Source organism: Anas platyrhynchos, chromosome 3 (genome assembly GCF_047663525.1).
Source record: "Anas platyrhynchos isolate ZD024472 breed Pekin duck chromosome 3, IASCAAS_PekinDuck_T2T, whole genome shotgun sequence".
NCBI classification, from domain to species: Eukaryota; Metazoa; Chordata; class Aves; order Anseriformes; family Anatidae; genus Anas; species Anas platyrhynchos.
Window position 1 is genome coordinate 28136692 of NC_092589.1, and position 22470 is coordinate 28159161.

The window sequence follows — 22470 nt, forward strand, 5'->3', positions numbered from 1 at the left end:
CTTACAGAGTGCACAGGAAAGAGCACTTCTTGACTTAATTCAGCTGACCACTGAAAGCTGCTGTGCTAGTGCAAAAATTTGCCAGCAGGATTTATAATCATAAGAACATGGTACTAGAATGCATGACATTAAATTTAGATTCTAGCTGTTATTGTGTTACTATGTTGCCCATAAACTTTCGGTTCAGATTTTTTTCAAGATTCTTCTAAAGAAAGATCCAGCTGAGATCCAGTTATTCTTTCTTTTGGAGGGATGTTGAGAGCCTCATTGATAGTAAGAAATCATTTCTTTAAGAAGTTACACAATCTGACATTGCACTTCTGATTTTAAGTAGAGAAAGTAGAAGGCTTTTCATCCATTTAAATTTGCTCTATGAACAGTGTTTCCTGTAATGTGTTCCTCCTCTTTGATGGTCTTCCTATTTCAAAGAACCTTTTTAACACTTTTTTGAAGATAAAAACAACAACAACAAGACGACACACATCCTTGGTCTGCTTAGGAGACCTTCCAACAAGGCAGCTAAAAATGTATAATTTTGTCTTCCAGCTTGTCCTAACAGTGGGATTACTGGCAGTAGTGGTATACTTGTACACAGTAGTGGCATTCAATTTTTTTCGCAAGTTCTACAACAAGAGTGAAGATGGTGATATGCCAGACATGAAATGTGATGATATGTTAACAGTAAGTCTTAGTTTGCTTTCTGTTTTTTTGTTTGTTTGTTTGTTTGTTTCTTAAATTATTATGTTTTTGCCCTGTCCTTTTTGTAATTCCTGTTCATATATTTGTATCATTAGCCTGCAAGAGAAAGACCGTAAGGGAAAGCAAAGGAACAAATATAGTGAACATCCTTAAGAACTAGATATACTCTGCTTATAATACACAAACACTTCTTTAAAGGAATAGGAGAAATGTGGTAATATTTTTTGCTATAATTTCTGCAAAAGTGAAAACCAGCTAAAAGCCATGAACCTGAGCTCAATCAGTTATAGACTAACATGTCTATATTTTTGTCCAGTTTGGGACCTTCAGTACAAGAAAGACACTGGTGAACTGGAGTATAGTCAGTGGAGAATCACTTAAGATGGTCAGGTGATGGAGTACTTGCCCTGGGAGAAGCCTAAGTGAATTGGGCTTGTTTGGCCTGGAGAAGAGAAGGCTTTGAGGCGAGAAGGTGGGAGCTTAAGAGCAGCTCCCCAGTGTCTAAAGAGAGGTTATTGGGAAGAATGAGCCAGTGATTTTTACAGCAGTGCATGGCGGGAGACCATAGAATGGAAGAAGGTATTCTGTCTGGATGTAAGGAAATATTTTTTCACCCTGAGGTACCAGGCAAAGATACACCTTTCTCAGAGAGGTTGTGCAGCCTCCATCCTTGACAACCTGACTGTATAAAGCCCTGAGTAACTTTGTCTAAACTTACAGTGGACCATACATGGAGCAGGAATCTGGACTTGGAGACCTCCTGAAGACCTTCTGACTTACATAGAATATTAGAATGGCTCGGGTTGGAAGGGACCTCAGAGATCATCTAGTTCGAACCCCCGTGCCATAGGCAGTGATGCCACCCACTAGATCATGTTGCTCAGGGCCTCATCTAACCTGGTCTTGAACACCACCAGGGATGGGGAATCCATAACCTCTCTAGGCAACCTGTTCCTTTGCCTCACTGCCCTCTGAGTGAAAAACTTCCTCCTAATATCTAATCTAAATCTCCCCTCTGCTGGTTTAAGCCATTCCCTCTTGTCCTGTCATTATCTGATTGAGCAAAGAGTCACTCCATCTGTTTTATGTGAAAATATACATGAAAAAAGGCTAAAATATTGTAAAGGAGTGAGCTAGAATAACACATAGAATAATACACAATGTGCTATTATATTAAGTGTCGTCTGTAAAAATGGTAAGACTTGCAATGTGATATGGAAAAAAAAAGGTATTAATAATATATTTTTATTTTCAGTAATTGAAAAATAACATTGACTTTAAATGGTGAAATAAAAAACTTCTCTAAAAATATTACATTTCTCAGCCATTGGTCATTCAGCGTTGTATGTTACTATTATACATTTCTTACTTACGGGATATAGGAGTAAGAGCAGTATAGAAGTAAAATGATGGGCCTTTCATATAGTTAGCTTTTAGGAATGACTATTGTGACTGTCATTGCTACATTTTATACACTGAGAATTGTATCTGTAGTTAGCAAAAGTCCTTAAAGAAAAAGAATCAATCTTCTCCAGGACTTTGAGTTTGATAGCATAATCCTCTATTACATGATAAACTGGAATTTTTGCATTGTCATCATCCCACATGACTGTACTTATGGTACCCCTTTGCAGCATTGGTGTAGACTGTTTCCATCATTAGCCTGTCCTCTGCACAAACATGCTCAAAGGTTGTATTTGTTGTGTTGTGTTTTGTTTTATTATTATTTTTTTAAACATCAAAGATGGGGCAAGTCATTCACTTTTGAGCTAGAGTAATGGGAAATAGATTAGGTGGTAATGGTACTTTCTACTAGCATATTATTGTATGCTGAAACATTTGGACCTGAATCACGGTGTTCTGGTAGGCTCAAGGCAGTCAAACATTAATCTTTTTGAACTGTGCCATAAAGACAGAACGTGAAATGCTGCAGTTTCAGATTCTCAGCAGCATTTCTGCCCTTTCGGAAGTATCCGTAACCTGGAGGAGAAATAGATGACTTCACATAGTATTTCTGCTAGACCAGTGTCTGCCTATTACTGAATTTGCAAAATGGATATTTTTACTCGTAGATGCAGACAAACTTTTTTGTATCTTTTTTTTTTTTTTTAGTGCTACATGTTTCACATGTATGTTGGAGTACGTGCAGGTGGAGGAATTGGTGATGAAATAGAGGATCCAGCAGGAGATGAATATGAAATCTATCGGATTATCTTTGATATCACTTTCTTCTTCTTTGTGATTGTCATCCTGCTTGCCATTATTCAAGGTATATATTTGTAGCCCACTGTGACTGAAAGCATTATTTAGCAGTACATGGATCTGTGGTATTTTTACCATGCTGGGCAGCTAAACCCCACAACCGCTCTCTCACTCCCCCTCTTTTTGGATGAGGAGGGGGAGAAGTAAAACAAAGAACAACTCACGGGTTGAGAATAAGGATAACTTAATTAAAGGGAAATAATAATAATAATTAAATAAAGATTATTATGAACTAAAAAATTTAACTAAAGGGAAATAAAAAGGGAAAGGGGAAAAGAGAGGGGGAAAATAAATTAAAAAAAAAGGAAAACAAACAAATAAAACAAATGAAGGCTATGTGGAAGTGCAGAGGAAAGAAATTACTCTCTACTTCCCACAAATGAGCGATGATTGACCACGTCCTTGAAGCAGGGCCTCAACGCATGTAGCCAGTGTTCGGGAGGAGGACCAACTTTTTCACAACGAGCACCCACCCCTCACCTCTTCTTCCTGTTTCCACCTTTTATTGCTGAGTGTGACATCACATGGTATGGAATATCCCTTTGGTTCGTTTAGGTCAGCTGCCCTAGTGATGTTTCTCTTCTCACTTTTTTCCCACCCCCTAGGAGGGTTAGAGAGAGGCCTGATGCTGTGCCAGTGCTGCTCAGCAGTAGACACAACACTGGTGTGATAACACTACAAGTTACAGCTACAAGTGCAGAGCACAGCACTGTATGGGCTGCTGCAGGGAAAGTTAACATTCCAGCCAGACCCAGTACAGGATTTCAGTGCTACAGTTACCTTATGCCCAAGATTCAACCAGGACAGATCAAAAAGCAGATTTAGAAAGTAAATCACATCCATCTGGCTTTTATCCATATGCTGTTGTTCCTAGATTCCATATAACCAGCAGGCTCTAACTAGATCAATTGGATCAATGTAGAAACAAAAAAGCTACTTGCCACAAGAATACTGATATCATTACCATTTCTATCTTCTCATTACCCCCTCTAAAAGACTCCCGCAAATGATCAGCAAGATAAATAATCAGAAAGAATTGTTATTATTGCCTCTTGTCAACTAACAGGAAAATAACAAAAATTTTATGCCTATAAAAATGTTTTCTCACTTCCTACAAGGAAGTTTAGAAGGCAGTTCTGAGCTTCTGTTACGTTGTTTATAACTCCTATTCAAGCAACAAGTTGTTTTAAAGGATTTGGGGAGGATGTAAAATTTTTCATAATCTCAAGTAGTTTATCTCCTACTGCTTGTTTCTTATTTTTGTGACTGGGTAAAGAGTAGAAGCCTTAGCTGTCAAGCTTGAGAGTAATTCTTATCTGGTATTCATTGGTTTTACAGCACAGTAGTTTTAGTGGAGTTACTGTGGAGTTATTCCATACTTGTATTAGTGTAACCAAAGGGAGAATCATAAAGAATTTATAATCTTGAGCCATCTTTTCCCTGAAATGGCCCTGTGCTTTTGTAGAGCTCTGACAGTCAAACCTCAAGCTAAATGACAACCGTAATGAAAGAAGATGCATACAGCTCTGGGCCTCTCTGCATCTGCTGTGAACACTGTTAAATGTACAGTAGTGTTCTTACTATGTTAAAGCCTCCATTACTGCAAACCCAGGAACGTCTTCATGTGCTGAGTTAAGGATAATAAATAATACTGCAAATAAAACAGAAGTCTGCTTATCCTATATTTTATAATTCCAAATGGTACTGACAACCATGTTACAGACAGCTGTTTTCTCTGAGTTGCTCATTTTCCTTCACATATCTGGATATTGTTGCATTTGTTGGAAGGTATATCACTTTTCTACTATTTCTACACAAGACTGCCACTGAATATTCTTTGTCAGAGTTGTCCCTGGATTTCCAAATCTTTGTCACAGTTCTTGAACATTAACTATTATTTTAACTTAATCCCTAGGTTTAATTATTGATGCTTTTGGTGAGTTAAGAGATCAACAAGAACAAGTTAAAGAAGACATGGAGGTAAGAACATCCAGTTGCTGAACCATTTTCAGGTTTCCTCAAAAGAAAACCAGTTCAATCAAGGGGTAGTACAGCCAGTGAATAGTTTTTAAATTGAAGGGAAAACACACAGTTCTGTAGAGGATCCAATGTCATACAGTGTCCTGGATGAGATCATACTCATACATCTCAGTTCATTTGATGGAAAAAGTAACTTAGAAGTTCTTTTTTTGGTTGTTGTTTTATTTATTGCATCATAAGATCTTAAATAAGTAGTTCTGTTAGTACAATTAAATAGTCTTTAGATGTTTTTATGAAGAGAATACTCTGCTAGCATCCAGGTTCAGGATAATGTTTACTGCTCTTTGCTCTGTACTGGGAAAGAGGCATCCTACAGGCAGGTGCTAGCTGCTACTTGCATCGGACGTAAACACTGTCTGCACTTATATTCTGCTCTATTTTATATTTGTTTGCTAATTCCTAGTGTTTTTTTAATACCTCCAGAAAAGTGTGTACTTTTTTTTTTCCTGTCAGTTATAAATCAACAAAAATTCATGCAAAAAAACCCTAAGTTTATTTTCTTGTGACTTCTTAAACTTTAGACTGTCAGTATTTTCATTGTTTTAAAAAACAAAAAATCTTTGTATGTTGTTGTATATTATGATGAATTCCTTGGATCTTCTGACTAGAGTTTTCTAACACTTGTTAAAACTGTCATGATGCAGTTCATCTCAGATGCAATTTTCTTCGGTTAATCTATGTGTGAGTATCCAGTACTTGCTGGAAAACTTGCTGGTTTTCTCTTCTGTCATTTAAGTATTAATGTAATAATTCAGAAGACTGTTGAGAAAGAACTGCTGTGTTGTGTAATCTAATCTAAAAGCATATTCAACTTCAGCTGAATGAACACAATAAGCAGTTGAGGTAAATATTGCCATGTGCTACAATGAGTACTACTTCTAATGTTCAAGGAAGAGTAAATGACAGCTTTGACTGATACGTTCAATGCCATTCTTTCTCCTCTTATCTGTTGCTCTTATCAGTCTTGAAGATTTATTTATTCATTTATTGGACAGTAACTGCTCTGATGGCAGTTAATTTTCTATTCAAGTGTTTTGGCATCTAGTCCCAATCATTAAAAGAAAAGCCAGCCATGTTCAGTGCATGTTGTAGTTGATGCATTGCAATTTTGAAGAAAATTGCTGCATTATAGAGTGGCTGTTCTCAAAGGGGTGCAGGGTTATATATAGTGTTGAAGTGTTGTGTGTTTTTTCTTTTAGACAAAGTGCTTTATCTGTGGAATAGGAAATGATTACTTTGATACAGTGCCCCATGGCTTTGAAACACACACACTGCAGGAGCACAACTTGGCCAATTATTTGTAAGTACAGTAAAAATGAACTTCTTGGTAACTCATGACCCCTGCAGCCTCTGCAAGTACCTGATTAGCTCTATTGCATAAGCATGAGTCAGTACCATTTGGCTTTGATGTGCATTCATGCTGCCTGAATGAATGAAAAAAAGAAAGAGACTTTTTTTTTTTTTTGACTAGAATCCATGAAAAAGAAAGCTTGAGCTTTCCATTTATTAGAAAAACTGTTCTGAACTTTGTGAGGCAGGATCATTTCTGTGGAGGTAGGAGCAGAGAATGAACAAACTTCAATACGTTGTTTCCAATTTGGTTGTGAGACACCAATTTTGTGTGAGCTAGGATATGGAAACTGGTAATCTGGTATGTGGCTAGTTAGTATCCTTGATTTCTTAATGATATTCAGCATTTTGTATTCATTTAAAAAAAAAATAATCAATGGCTACTCTCTATGTCTAAGTGTCTATGGGCATGAAAATGTCCATTACAATTTTCAAATAGCTTAGAAAAGTCTTCATTTAAACAAAGTACACATTTATTGTAAATCACATTGAATCTCCTGCATTTTGGCATACTATTCATTGAACAACAAATGAATGTTAACATTTTGAGGAAAGTATATTTTGTAAGTCTGGGAATATCATCATAAATATAATTCTGGAACTTGAAAGTACATGAACAACATTTTCTCACAGTTTTGTACACAACATGTTGAGAAATACTCATCAGTCTGTGGGTTGCGTAGTGCTTTCAGATACTGTATCCATAATAACTCTTTCTTTGATTGTAGGTTTTTCCTGATGTATCTTATTAATAAAGATGAAACAGAGCATACAGGACAGGTATGTGAACAATTCTATGAATGCCAACATCTACTAAATGAGACTTGTTCTAAAATAAAAATCATTCTGTCTTGGCAAAACTAAGTATTCTCATAAATAATATCCTATATGGTAAGTAACTTAAATGTCATTCTAAACAGTTCTTAGGATTTTGGTTGTTTAATGTTAGATTGAGTATCAATTCTCTGACATTTCCTATTTTGTTATCTGACCTGTTATTCTTGAAGTATTACTTACACAAAAAATATAAATACAGACTATAAGCAAAAATAATGAGAAGCAGAACGTTTAAGCATTCTGTGAAAGCAACATTCCTTGTCTTTCCCTGTTGATTCTTTTTTTTCTCTCTCATTTAATATGATTCATCAATTATATGATCTATTTTTACATTTCTAGATAAGTCAATATGAAAGTACTTGTGCATATATATGAAATGAAACCTGTGACAACAATTCTAACAGGTTTCTTTTCTGTTTGCTGTTTAAACAGTCCTTTGAAATCCATTTTTTAATGCATTATGTGTATGGATGCTTTTAAATGACTGATATAGAAATTCAGTCAAATTTCTGTGACAGAAAAAAATCTGCTTATGTTTATACCAGTTTTAGTTGAGCTTTACGGTGCTTCTAGATGTGAAATTACAGTTAAACTATCTGGTCATCTTTTGTGTGTTTTTTCTAGTGCTTTTTGTTTAGGTGACAAAAATGTAAAATCTACTCTAAACTGATTAAAAAACATGCTTGATGTTTTCTCATTGAATCAGTTTAAGTTATTTAAATTTTGTTTCTTTCAGGAATCCTATGTATGGAAAATGTATCAAGAACGGTGCTGGGAGTTTTTTCCTGCTGGTGATTGCTTCCGAAAACAGTATGAAGACCAGCTCAACTAAGCAGAGATGAGGATTTCCACTTGAAAATACATCCATGTATTTCCCAACTCTTTTGGGAATATCCAATAGACTTCTTAAATCCCCGAAGCTGTGTGCTTTATGGAGCACCAAAGCTCTGTTTTTAATGACCGAACTGTGCTTTTACTTTCTTCTGTATTTGCTTTGAGAACAATGGAGTAAAGAACAATGAAAAATAACAGCAACTCTGGAAAACAAACCAACCACTTGCACACACAATAGATGAATCCCAATACATAACATGCTTACATAAGAAGAGACTTGAGACAGCTTATTTCTGAAACTGCCAGATGATGCCCTTGTCTATAAAATCACACATGGGGTGACATGGTAGCAACACTCATTCAGTCTATTTATTTCATCATCCTGAAAGGAACTATATGTAGTTCACAGAGCACTGTAAAGATTGTTGTGGACAAAGTTGTGGGGAAATAGTGCCTTACTATATGTGGGTTGAGCTATGCAGAAGATGAGTGCATGATGACATTGTATTTTTTTTCTTTTTTTTTTTTTTTCTTCCAAATTAATATTTATTTTGTGGTTTTAGTGGGTTTGGGAGGAAGGAGTTTGATTGTGCACATCTTTTTGTTAAGACTGGAGTGTCTCAGGACAAGATTAGGTCATTCTCATCAAGTTCATTTCACATTTACCTTCCTCTTTAGCTTTTGCTCTTATTTTGGTAATGCTCTGATACAACACTGCAACTTTATGAAATCTTTGTATGAAGACAAGAAGACTGCAAAAAACACTTTAACAAGAAATGTTTCATTGCATGTTTATTATGCAAGTTTAAAACAATCAAAGAAACAACCTTCAAAAGCAAGTTGATCAACATGAAAAAAACATTCACAATAATTATTTCCATAGTAATAAAGTGTTGTGGGCTTTATTGTACATCTGGAACAAGTGTCATCAGCCAACAATGTATATGTTATGAATTTGATAGTAGTTTGGGTTTCTTTTCTTTTCTTTTCCTTTCTGTCATTTCTGCCACCTGTGATCAATAGTGGAGTTGAAGATTTTCTTGTTAAATTATTTTTTAAAATCAAAGCTGAAGCAATATCCATTCAGGGATCCCATCAGTTGCATCATGAAACACCAATGATGTGTATGTCACTCCATTTTGAGTCCTTTTCAATTGTAATGCCAGTCTTTACAAATAAAAAGAGAGATTCAGAATGGAAATCAGGTGGTTTTGGGAGCATTTGAGGTTTCTTATTGAGTCTTTTTATTAATCCCTGAGTTAATTGCACCCACATCAAAACAGGCTTAAGTTGCTGTTTAAGTTGCGCAAGGATTAAGTTGCTCAAGGATTTTTTGTTTTCTCCTTCCAGGACTTCTTGCTCTTCTGCTGCTCTGTTTCATTTTCTTACAGCCCACAGCTTTGTCATAAAAGAAAGTTGATGTCAGTATTCGGTTGTACCTTTGAAAAGTAATAACTAAGGGAATAATCCTTTAAAAATACTGTATACTGTATTCAAAGCTAGGCTTTCAGTTCAGTGGATTATGGGTAATGATACTCTGAAATTGGGATCCTGTTGAGGATTCTGGTTTCGGTTGTCCCAAATTCTACAATATTTGGACCAGAAGCTGGTCAGGCCGGTGATGGTGGGAAAAAAAGGGTAAAGCAGCACCAATTTGTATTAAACAACCCCGGTCAGTTTGGATTATTCATTCTAGCTTTGTTTCTTCAGTTTGACACAATGTAGATGGTTTGAACCCACCTTTTTTTTTGCTTGGTGTATTTGGGCTAGAAATTGGAGATTGCAGTAACATTTCTTTTTGGGTATATGACGTGAGAATGGTTTTCTAATGGGGCAAAGACAAACACCCATACATTCATTTAGTCTTGCACATTTTGTGGAGAAATTGGTACCTAAAGATTCTGACTGATGTTTCAAGATCGCTTTGTTTTGAAAGCAATTTCAAATGGACTTTGTGGGCAAATATAAAAGTGACATGTTTCTTTAACCATAGCCTTAACTTCACCTTGTTGCCTTCAGAAATCGCAAGGCTTCTGGGATATCCGTGCTGTTAAGTCCTGTATGGAGTGTCATAAATACATGTGAAGCCACTCTTTTAGTGTGATACGTAGCAATTATATGGTGAGACAAAAAGTTTCATTGTAGGTATGAAAAATCTTCATTTACTGAATGAAATTTATTAGTACCTTTCCCAAAAGTTTTTCCTGCAACTAAGAATTGGTTCATTAAATCTTACAGGATTAGTGTTCACTGCTGAAAGTGACTGGAATCTGGCTTCAGTAAACCCTCAGAGCCTGGTCATACTGACCCCTGTGGAATGGCTGTGGAGTTTCTGTAACACCCTGAAACTTGACTTTCTTCTTTGATTCAGTGCACAAAAAGTTGCTACTGGGAGGTTGTTTTTTTTTTTTTTTTTTGGTTTGTTTTGTTTTTTCACAAAAACACATTCAATTCAAGAAAATAAACACGCTTTGAAATTAAAACTATGAATACATATCATAGGAGACTATTTTAAAATTATGTATTTCCTATGTTTCTTACTGTTTCTGACACTGATGTCTGCCTTTAATGGGATATTATTAGTAAGGCAAATCACTTACGATGTAATACAGACTGAGGTATACAAGCTACTACTGTTTAATTTGTTTTAGAATTATACAAAATAAAAAGCATTCTTAATTTTTATTTTAAATGGCTAACCTTACTGAGACAAATGCAACTTCTTGGAATTTGTGTGTTTTATTATGCTTAAAACAAGCAATATGAGCATATGAATACAGCCAACCAATTCACTACTTGTACTGCTTTATCAAAAAAAGAGCAGCTAATAGTATGTCACTTGAAAACACTGCAGTTTTCAACCCAAGAAAATAAATTATAATGCTTATGCACAGGTTATTTAAGGTTATACTTGCACATATATTTGTATATGTTATTATATGTTTTTGTAAGCTGTTAGCTGAATTTACAGATGGTGTCAGTAAAAGTTTAATTTACAGGTGGAACTGTTTCCCTTTATTGAAGGTAATGGAGAGACTTTGTTGCTGTTCACTTCTGAAGGTCAAGCATAAAGAGGGCTGATAAGAACTCCAGAACTGTTGATCCTAGTTTATTTGTGTTAATATCAGCAAAGAACCCAAGAAATAAATGGCAATGGTAAAGTGAAGTAAGATGAAAGAGTACTTTGAGGTGTGGTTAGTTTGTGGAAATTGAATTATCCATTGATATATCATCCCACTTAGAACTGAATTGCTAAGGAAGAAACATGTATTACACCTTCTTCCAATACTTTGTTCCATCTTTCATTCTACTAAAAAACTGAATTCTTAAGTCTGTGTTTTTTGCTAAGACAATCACAGAAAAGAGAAAACAGGAGGCCACTGTGATACCCTTGGCCCACATATTACTACAGAACTACTGCCTTCCATCTTGGCCTCTAAAATACTACTTAAGATGTTGTTGAGTATTTAGGTTACTGCTTTTACAGGACTCTTACTAATGAATACCTTTTTCTTTATGATTTGCTTGAATGGTTTTCTGACTCCTTTGAAAAAAAATTCTGCAGATTCGGAGGTGCCAAATTTTTCTTTTTGCTTACATAACCACCAGTATTTTCACGTTGTAGTGTATATATATATATATTTATTTTCTACAGTATTTGTTAATTTTTGCTCCTCATTAGCCAAAACAAGTATCACTGTAGTGAATATCTTCTGTGAAAAGATAAGCTATCTGTCTTACATAGAGCATGGGTGGGTATGTTCTCTGGTAAAATCTACTATTTATCCTCATAAATGTAGCTCCTTAAGACTCTTCTTAAGTCACAGCCACTTTTATTTGTGTATTTAGTTGTCTCTCTCAGTTTTCAGCTTTTCTAAATCCGTAATAAACCATAGAGGTGTGATTGCAAATAGGAATTCAATTTAAATAATCCTACAGTCACTTATGGCAGACTTACAAGATATTTAAGCATAAAAGTCCTTTTAATGTGAGCTTATTTTGCAGCTGCATCATTTTTTGTCTTGTTGTTGTTGTGCTATTAATGTCTTTTCTGGATTACAGTTTTCTCTGTAGTCTGCATGCCATTTTAACTATTTCCGTGCAATTTATCTAGTTTTCTTCACAATAGTATTTTTCTTTGCTTTGGATACTCATTTAGGTAAAAATATCTTTGTGTTAAATGGTAAAGAAGACCCTTCTCAGCAGTTTTTATAGACCACTGACAGCCAAATGGCATCAGATTCTGCTGTGCAAATGGACATCAAAAAGTGAGACTACTTTTGATATCAACAGAACAGTTTTTTAGTAATATAGAGGATCATGGGCAGACTTATTATTAAAAAGGTTTGGAGTTGTATGTGTGGGTGCTGAATGGGAAGATTTAAGCTAAAGTTCACCTGAAAAAAGCTTTGAAATTTCTCAAATGTAAAGGAAAAAAACTCAAAAATACACAACTTTAAAATTCAAAGGACTTTACTGTCAATCCATGGTGTAAATGCTCCAAGTTTGCATACAAGATGTAGTTGCTGTGTTGCTTGGTAGAATTTTCAGTTGTAGAGACCAAATACCTCTCTTTTAGGAATATGTTAATCACTTTTAGAACATTGAAAGTTGGCTTTGTAATGCTGGATCATACAGTTTTGAAATGTGACATGAGTATGAATATTCTAATTGTTTCTTACACAGTGCTGGTGGAATAGAGGGAAACTGTGCATGAGTTGAACACATTCTGAAAACAAAACCAACAAGAAAAACAACAAAATACAACCCCAAAGAAGCCAGGGAGAATGGAAAGTTCTGAAGTAAAAGAAAAAAAAAGTTTTATCTGTTGAGAAGTGGAATTCAGTTATGAAACCTCCAATGAGCTCTGCTTCTGCACTGTTGTGATCAAACTTTAGTTTCCTGTTAAACTCTTAAGAACTGTTAAGAACTGTTAGTATTTTTCTGAGATTAAACTATGTCTGGGAAATATGTGGCTAATAAACTTTTCTGAAAATAGCTGTGCAAATAAGAAAGATTGAAAACCAGAATTTTTATAAATTAATTCTTTGGTTGTAGGCACACATAGGCTCATTGTTAAGGTTTTTATGATTTATTTTAAAAATAATTTTTGTGCTGTAAGTGAGCTTCAGGTTCCAAACCAGGACTGAAGGCCTTATGGTGCCAGTTGCCATACCACTTCATAACAAAACAATTGTCTCTAGCCTTAAAGAGCTGAAAGCCTGAGTAAAAGATGCGGACAGGGAAATGTACATTCAGTACATGGACAGGGAAATTCAAGGTTACAGTGGGATAATATCATGAATAGAGTAGGTAATGGTGAAAGTATCATCAGCTGACTACTTACTAGATGATCTGCAAGTAGTTTCTGAGGAAAGTGTACTGGGTCTAGCTGGGATGGTGTTAACTTTCCCCACAGCAACCCATACAGTGTTGTGCTCTGCACTTGCAGCTTGAACAGCACAGCATCCAGACCCTCCCTCGCCCCTGTAAGTTACTACTGCATAAGTTCTCTCAAGCTGTTTCATTACATAGAATGTATTTATTTTTCATTAATATTCAGTTAGTGTATGAGATTTACACGATGTGCTTGCTTTTAACCTCTGGAAAACATTAATGTTTTTATAGCATACTGGGTTTGAAGAAAAGGAAGAATATCCTGCTATTTAACCACTCTGCACTCATGAACAAAAGAAGTACTTTACTAGCACAAAAGCATGAAAGAAAGTTATCTCACTGGCTTAGTTGATTTCTAGTTTTCTAGTTTCTGTGATACAGCTGCGTCCACCGTGTAGGAATGTTCCTGCTACATTGGAAATTTGGTCATCCTTTTTCTAAGCAGAAGAAATCACACAGAAGGTCTTGTGCAACACAGAGAACATTTGAGGGAAGCAGGTGAATGCTTCCCCAGATGAGCTACTTATACGATAGTCATAGATAGACGGTGGTTTCCTATAGCTTGTATAACTTTTCCTTACACGTATTTTTTCTTCTTTTTTAACCTGAGGTTTATTGCTTAAACAATTTTTCCAATCTTGGATACTTATAGCAGCTCAAAGAAGCAGACATTTCCATCCTGCTGTTGCATCTATTACATCAATCAGTTCATGTCAAAAGCCATATTGATAGAAAATGTGGCAGCGATGGAAAAATAAATGAAGAGATTAAAACATACAAAATGTATTTCTCAAGGCTATTCTTAATTTCTGCAATTATGAAGATATGCACTGACTGGGTAGGCATTGCTCACATGTTTTTTTGTTCTTTAAGCTGAAATGACTTGAGGCATAGGAATTAAAAACAGCATTTATACCATTGCTTCTTCAGTGTTGCAATCCAAGGATTTTTTTGTTTAAGTAGATGTGTTCACTGTTTTTTTTTTTTTGTTTGTTTGTTTTTTTTACAGTATCAGAACACGTGCATTGACTTGGGAAACTGTCAGACTCATCTCTTTTCTTCATCACTATTAACAGGCAAATGGTTCAGTTTTTCATAGGAAATCCAACAAGAGTTATATTCAGATAGCATCCATGGATTAGGTACCACACAGCACCAATAAAGTGTGAAATGAGGATAGTAGGCTATTAGGAAGTGTAAAGCTGTTTTTTGGACAGAAATAGTAACTTTATTTATTTTTTTACATATTGTATATATACATGTATACACATCATATATATATATATATATATATATAAATTATATATTTATATAAAATATATATATTTTGTAGCAGAGCCAACCTGAAGCTGTTCACAGTCTTCCTACAACCAGCTCCTCAGTGTCACCTTGCATTTTCCTCTTGGTTACAGCAAACATCTATGGGGTAAACTGGGGGAAAAAAAAAAAAAAAAAGTGGTAAACTAGAGAAGTAAATAAAATGAAGTTTTTCAGTCTGGCAGCAAAGGCTTGAATTGGCACTGCTATTAAGAAGATGAATGCATTAATGCCATGTGCCATCATCTGGAAATCAATAAGATAGAGTAAACATCTATACCAAAGAACATGCAAAATGTATATTTAGTAGTTGTTTTTTTCCAATATGTATTCTCTTCAGAGATACTCCAAAATAAGTTTATTTCAAATATTAGTTTGCTTCCACCTCAAGAGAATGCTTCGTAATGGCACATGGTAACTAGTCTGCAGGAGAAAAATGAAACAAAGACATATAAATATTTTTTAACAACATTGGCAATTGTTAGCTCCCAAGCTAGAGAAAAAAATGTATGTTAACAGATTTTCTTTAAAAATAAAACCATTTATTCTCATTTCAGAAGATGGAAGAGAAGTGTAGCTTTAGAGCTCTATGACTAGTGAACTAGTGACTAGTGAAGTTCAGACATAACCTTTTAAAACTATCATGATTAATCCTCTCTGTTCTAATTAAGTTACACTCAGTATAGGAGTAAAATTTCAGCATCTTTTTTCCTTTCTACTCCTGATTTGCTCAGCTTTTGAGATACGTTAAAACAATGCTATGAATTGCTCTAAAACTAGGTGTCAATAAATGTCATCTAAATGACACTCTCAAAATAAAAATAGAATACAAATGGAAAATGGTTGTTTTGCAACAATTTTTGAAATTGTTGAATTTGGTAGAGGGCAGATATATCACCAAGCACAATTTGTGAGGCATGCCTTCTGGCTGTGTATGAAGCAATTCAGGACCTGCATAGTCACTGTCCTGGAACCTGAGAAACATTTAGCCTCTGTTATGTGCACGACTGTGTGCAATCTCCAGGAATGCAGGAAAGACTGACAGTCTTTCAGGGGATTTACAGTTTTAATACAGGGGAATTACAGTTATAAACATGATTTTCTCAGCTTCACTCTCTTGTAATAGGCACAAGTAAAACAGAATTATTACCAGGATTAATCCACAGGGAACTGTAGTCTTCATTACCAAAATAATGTCTTGAAGCCATTGAACCAATCCAGCCCTGTTGTTCAGGTGCTGGAATAAAGCTGGAAGAGCAGAAGACTATAACACACCTGACAGTACTTTGGACGGACCTCTAACTTTTAAGGTAGTGAGAAATAAGGGGAGACATCCTTATTTTCTGAAAGAACAATGAAGGATTTCTCTATAAATTTTGTGAATGCTTCCTACAAAAAACTTCCTTCTTTACACTGTGATGCTGGCTAGAATAACATAAGAACAGCCAGGTGTCTCTGATTCATAATCATAATGAAAATATAAATAAATTATGTGTATATAATTTGAAACTGGATATTTTTAGTAATCTTGCTCCTTTTAATAACATGATTTTTGCTTTAGGACTTACACAGAAACCAGGGTCCCTGGAGTAAGGTGAATGCCCACCTGATTTTGAACTTCTGGTCAGGCTGAGAGCCAGCAGTGCACCCCTGCCTGCTGCCTGGGGACAATAAGCTGCTTGGGGAAGACCTGCTCGAGCCTGATGTGTGGGTGTTTCGGAGCTCAGTGAAAGGGATGGGCTCTATTAGGTGAGGAATACCTTAGCACTGCAGAGAAGAACATAGCACAATTGTTCATTATTTAAATTTTCCTCTCATTTCAGAAAGAAATTCATTTTAAAAACAATTGCTGATTCTTGCAAATTGGATAAGAGGACAACCAGGGCTGATGCTTTACAAGCGAAGCAGATTTTATGCTTCCTCAGCTACTGTAGAAAACAGCTCTCTGGTGAAAAATGGTAGGCATGTAATAGTATTCAGAAACACCCCACCAAAGATCTAATAGAGCGTAAGTGCAGCTGCATCATATTTGCCTGTTTCTAGTTTTGTCACTGTCATATTTATTACTGCTACTATATACAAAGACCAGCTTGTTAAATAAAACATAACTGTTCCTACTCTGACACTGCAAAGGACTGCAGATCTGAATTAATTCTCCTGGGTTGACTTATTTGTTAATTTTCTGTCTTACAACAAAAAGATACTTTTCCTAACTTTTTTTTTTTTTGTTTGAATTTGAAGGACAAGAATATAATACAACCAGATGTTGTAACAGTTTTTCAAGGAAAGTTTTTCAGCACTGTTTCAACATCCTCCCAATCCTCTATCATATTGATGGTGGGGGGATAAAAAAGTGTGAAGTAAAACTGAGAGAAGAAAGAAACTGAAATTAAAATGTGAATGTTATTTGAAAAGATTTTTCTTTTTTTTTTGCGGGGGGGGGGGGGGAAATGAAGCAGCATCATATAAAATAATGATGAGTGAGGAAAAGAGGAAAATATAAATGGACAAGAGGATTTCTATTAATTTATTTACTTATCTATTTTTAAATGCCTTGGGCCCCAGCATACGGAGGGCCAGAAGCTCCTGGTCAGGTCTTGATCAAAGTTACTGATAAGCACTAAGCACGTGTGTTTTTGGTGTTCAGGTTTTAGTTGACAGCCTTTTTGTACGATACCTCTTGAGCAACCAATTTTGTTTCTCTCTCATGACTAATATTAGTGTTGACTGCTTATGAGGTTCTTTGCCTTATTGATCTGTAGGGACAGAATGGATTTACACTGTGAATGCTCAGCTATGTTACATTACAGCACTAGCATACCTAATGTAGTAATTTTAAACTAATGTATTTATGAATCCCACATGGATCACTCAACAAAAGCAGCTCTTGTGCTGAAGGGCAGAAAATGAATGTTACCTAAAGCTTGATGGAAGAAGTCAGCAACAATCTAAATATCTAAATCATTGCAATATACAGCTGTGTGGTCTAAATATCTACACAGTACTTACTAAGTCTCTCTCTGTTCTTTTCCTGATTAGAAACACTTTCATATTGTTTACAAGTTCTGCAAAGACATTCTATGTTTTTTTTCCTGTTTAATGATTTTCAGTGCATGAAAATTACTCTAAGAATTTTGTTTGTTTGCTCTAAGAATAATGTATTGACTATCAAAGATGGAAAAAAGGTTCCTATTCAGAAATCTGCTTTTCTTGAAAAACCTGTAGTGAATTTCCGTGAATTTCCATCACATTCATTCTTTCTTTTCCCATTATTTTTTATTGTTTCAAATACTAGCTTTTTTCCTTTATTCATTTTTGCTTGGTTAGTAATTAAGCCTTTTACACTGAAGCTTCTGTCAATCACAAGACTATTCAGCTGTCTTCTTGAAACATGGCACTCCAAACTTCCACCTGAACATTTGCTTTCTTCTCACTTTTTTTTTTTTTTTTTATTTCTCCTGAACTTTCAATTACTTGGGGATATAATTGGTATAGATACTATAAAAATACTGTAATCATTATAATATACTTCTCTGCCATTTTTTTTAAATCTCTGAAGTCTCTGTGGATACTAAACAAAAACTTCAGAATAACTTACACTCCACTCTAATTAATGTAATGCATATCAGATACGACAGATTGATTGAAAGACTGAAATTTAGAAGAAATTTAAAATCCGACACCATTCTCAATTCCTTATAACCTCAAACAACCAGTTAAGTTTGAATGTTATCACATTCCGTGATGTTATGTAGTTATCACAGCTGCAATAAAAGCATGTCTCCAAGAAAGTATGGAATGGTTCCTGCTCTTTTAATGTTGACTGTGTGTAAGGTTATTTATATAGCGCTTTCACTTGAAGCTTCACATATAAACCAACTAAACATATTTACCTCTATTTCATTTCTTTCATACTTGAGAAAAAGCAAGGAAGAACAAACAAGAGTCTAGAGATTATCAGATTCTATTTTCTTCATTTAACTCAGTAATATTGAAGACAATATAGTATAAAAGCAATGAAAGCTTATTTAATATACATTCAATACTCTTGGAAAATACACTCAGATATTTTGGTATGGAATGGATTTGAACTCTTATACATAGAACTTAGATCCCCATTCCTGATGGGAAAAAAAAATGAAATCATAACAGAAATTATAAATCACCATAATGAAAATCATAAAATTCAGATTCAAAGCCTTGTATTTTGTATACTCTCCTCATCAAATATTTAAAATATCTTTAACCATCTTGACTAGTTAATGCATTCACTGGGTCCTGCAATTGCATGTTTTTGTTTAAGCAGGACTGCAAGTGCAGAAACCTTCCCTAACCTTTTATAGCTAAGGAGGCCAGTGACAGCTTTAAAGGAGAGCAGGCTGTGAGACAGAGGACTTGGAAAGTTGTATGACTACACTGACCTCAGTCCATGAGAACAAGAACTTCCTGACAATGTTAAATTCACTTTCATAGACTTTTAAAAACAGGAGAGCATAAATCCAACATATAACACAGACTGGAATATTTTATACAGTTGTTTATAACAACTTGTGTTTGCAGAAAATGTCTCTCTCAGAAACCTTACTTCTCTGAGCTGGAGGTGGCAGAATACGAAATCAGACTTTGCCTTATTTACTCCAATGCTTAGTAAGCCTCAGTTATAGAAATTAAACCCTTATTTGTAATGTTACTTACTTTGTCAAGAACAACACAAAAGTATTTTTTTCTGTGCTTATATAAAGCATCATTTCATATCCTGTTTTTTATGCCCACAAAGGTACTTATAGTCTATTGAGTCATCTCTCAATGTTCTTTTGACAATCTAAGTTCACTGAATTCCTAACATCTTTTTCTGCTAGATGATTTTTTCATACCTCATTAACTGTGGGTTTTGAAAAGTTTTTCTTTCTTTCTTTCTTTCTTTCTTTCTTTCTTTCTTTCTTTCTTTCTTTCTTTCTTTCTTTCTTTCTTTCTTTCTTTCTTTCTTTCTTTCTTTCTTTCTTTCTTTCTTTCTTTCTTTCTTTCTTTCTTTCTTTCTTTCTTTCTTTTTCTTTCTTTTTCTTTCTTTCTTTCTTTCTTTCTTTTCTTTTCTTTTCTTTTCTTTTCTTTTCTTTTCTTTTCTTTTCTTTTCTTTTCTTTTCTTTTCTTTTCTTTTCTTTTCTTTTCTTTTCTTTTCTTTTCTTTTCTTTTCTTTTCTTTTCTTTTCTTTTCTTTTCTTTTCTTTTTTTCTTTTCTTTTTTTCTTTTCTTTTCTTTTCTTTTCTTTTCTTTTCTTTTCTTTTCTTTTCTTTTCTTTTCTTTTCTTTTCTTTTCTTTTCTTTTCTTTTCTTTTCTTTTCTTTTCTTTTCTTTTCTTTTCTTTTCTTTTCTTTTCTTTTCTTTTCTTTTCTTTTCTTTTTCTTTAAGGATGGGCAGCAGAAGTATATGCACTGTTAGAAGAATTCTAGCATAGCTCTATCTAGACTTATCTACAGAGATAACCAAATGAGTATTTGTATGGCTTATTTATGCTGTTTGATTTTGTTTAAATCCTTTAATTGAAACATTTTAATGAAAATATGAATAGATGTATATCTACTTGAACAATATGACATCTCTGCCTTCTACAAAACCACAGTTTTCCAGGATAAGGTAAGACTATATTTTTATTTATTAATCTGTGACTTAAAAGTATTTGATGACCATGTTTTCTAAAATCTAAAACCTTATATGATAATCATGCCCTCAGTCCTACAAATGTAAGTTTTTTAGCTGTGTTGCCTTTGCATTGATAATGATTTTAAAAATAATTTCCAATAGAATAATTGCTGACTAAAACAAATGCCAGTTCCTTTGGAGTCCCTTCCAGATACATCAACTTCTGAGTCTTCTAAAATGTTGCAAAAATATCTTTCTTTATTCAAGTAATCAGTCTTTCACAGAGGTCTGTAAAATGTTTGCATATCAGCTTTCAGTCCAATAGCTCCATACCCTACCTGGTTCAACTGTCATGGGAACTTTAGTCACTAGTGTCCTGTCTGCTGGCTCCACCATGACCCATCCCAGTTGCCACAAGAAACTTGGAAGCTGGGATTTCCTTTCTTTTCCCTTTCTTCTCTTTTTCTCTCTTTTCCTTTCCCTTTTCTTTTTCCCTTTTCCCTTTTCCTTTTGGGAATGACTAAAGAGCAGTGTGAAGGACTGTCTGTGACCCTTCTGTGTTGTTTGAGGTTGTACCTCTGAGAACAGTCAGCTCTTGCTTCTTACGGAGTGTATCTTAGACAAAGAAAAATTGCTCTTCTTTACTGCCTGGGTTCTGTATAGTTCCTTTGGGGGACGTTTTGGTTACAACTTGTAGGTTTTGGCTGCCCTGAGAACTTCATTGGCATGGAGAGGGTGCTTCATTTAGTATCAGTCAAATTTCCTCAGAAGGACTGATTATGTGTTTTCAAAACTTATGGTATGAATAAGAATTCATCTCTTTTGATGACACTTTCTCTTCAAAGTTGATCTTTCCATTGACATATGTTAGAGGACCCATCTGAATTCCTCTTACATTGCTTAGAGAGCCCAAAGGAAAAGACATTTTAGCTGACATTTGGAAGGCAGTTTTTTTTTTTTTTACTTATTTAATTTGTTCTTCAGTTTTACATGCCCATCATTCATATTTTCATTCATATTAATTCTTGCATATTTAGTTGATTGATATTTTGACTGTTATTTCACTGTACCAGATGAATTCCCTGTTCAAGTGTGGCAGACACAGCAGACTGTTCAGAAAAGACAGTACTCTCCGTGGGATAAAGCACATGTCCAAGTGCCAGGTCTGCCTGCCTTCTCTGGGCTCTCTCACCAGTATTGCATGTTATAATTTCCATGTGTAAGTCACAACAGTACCATCTTCTACCAAATTTCCATCATGGAGGTGTATATCAGGAAGACACAGAGGTACCTTTGCAGTACTGTAGACTGCAGGTAGTGTAGTCTGGTGTAAGACTTCATTGGTAGTACATTCTGCAGTCTAGGACTTCAGGACTTCATCAGTATTCTTGCCAGCAATGTTCCCCTTTCTACTCCATCCTTACACTCTCTATTCCCAGCTATTTACCTTTTGCAGTGTGAAATTTCCTCAGCAGCCTAGTGTGAGAGTAACCCTCACCCTTTCTTCCTTTCACAGCATGTTATTGTTGCAGTCAGAGCAGAGCTGTGGATGGTATGAGATGGAGTCTGTCCCTGGCAGGTGGACAGAAGCACTCCAGCCATGTGGCTAGGGGATTTGGCCGTACCACCTTGGGTAGATTGGAGAAGTATTGACCTCCTCTTGCACATCAGAGTGAAGAGCTTTGTCATTTTGTGCCAGAGGAAAATTCAAGATGGAAGGCTTGACAAAGGGAAGTTACCCTGTTAATCCTCCTCCTACCCACAGCGTTAGTGAGATTACTATTTAATACATTAAAATAGAAACTGCTTATGAGGAGGATTTTTTTTTGCTCTTATTTTGTGTGTGTCTGTGTGTATATGTAAGCATGATTGCTATAGTATTTATACTTGTAGTCATTGACTCAAGTAAGTGTATGAAACTTAAAAGACTTTACTGTGCTTCATATAGTGGTTACAAAATCCAAGCGCTGTCCTAAAGACCTGTATGCTGTTATCATTTCAAGCAGTAAGCTATATGGTATCTCACTTAATTTGTATCTTTTGCCTACTTTTTTTCACAGTTGTGACCAAATGTAGCTGTTTTGTTACCTGAAGTTTCT

General features: G+C 35.1%; 1 protein-coding gene across 13 annotated transcripts in view; it reads left to right on the top strand.

Annotated features, from left to right (window-relative positions):
• RYR2 (ryanodine receptor 2) overlaps positions 1-10707 on the top strand; it is a 406035-nt gene extending 395328 nt beyond the window's left edge. For 12 of the 13 annotated variants that reach the window (XM_027453781.3, XM_072035589.1, XM_072035593.1 and 9 more), the window contains 6 exons: positions 547-681; positions 2812-2968; positions 4877-4941; positions 6201-6301; positions 7080-7131; positions 7925-10707. In XM_027453781.3, coding sequence (XP_027309582.2) covers positions 547-681; positions 2812-2968; positions 4877-4941; positions 6201-6301; positions 7080-7131; positions 7925-8020 — 606 coding nt within the window. In that variant the 3' untranslated portion in view covers positions 8021-10707. The remainder of the gene's footprint in view (positions 1-546; positions 682-2811; positions 2969-4876; positions 4942-6200; positions 6302-7079; positions 7132-7924) is intronic. The other variant, XR_011808125.1, reaches the window with a different exon arrangement.
• Positions 10708-22470: the final 11763 nt, after the last annotated feature.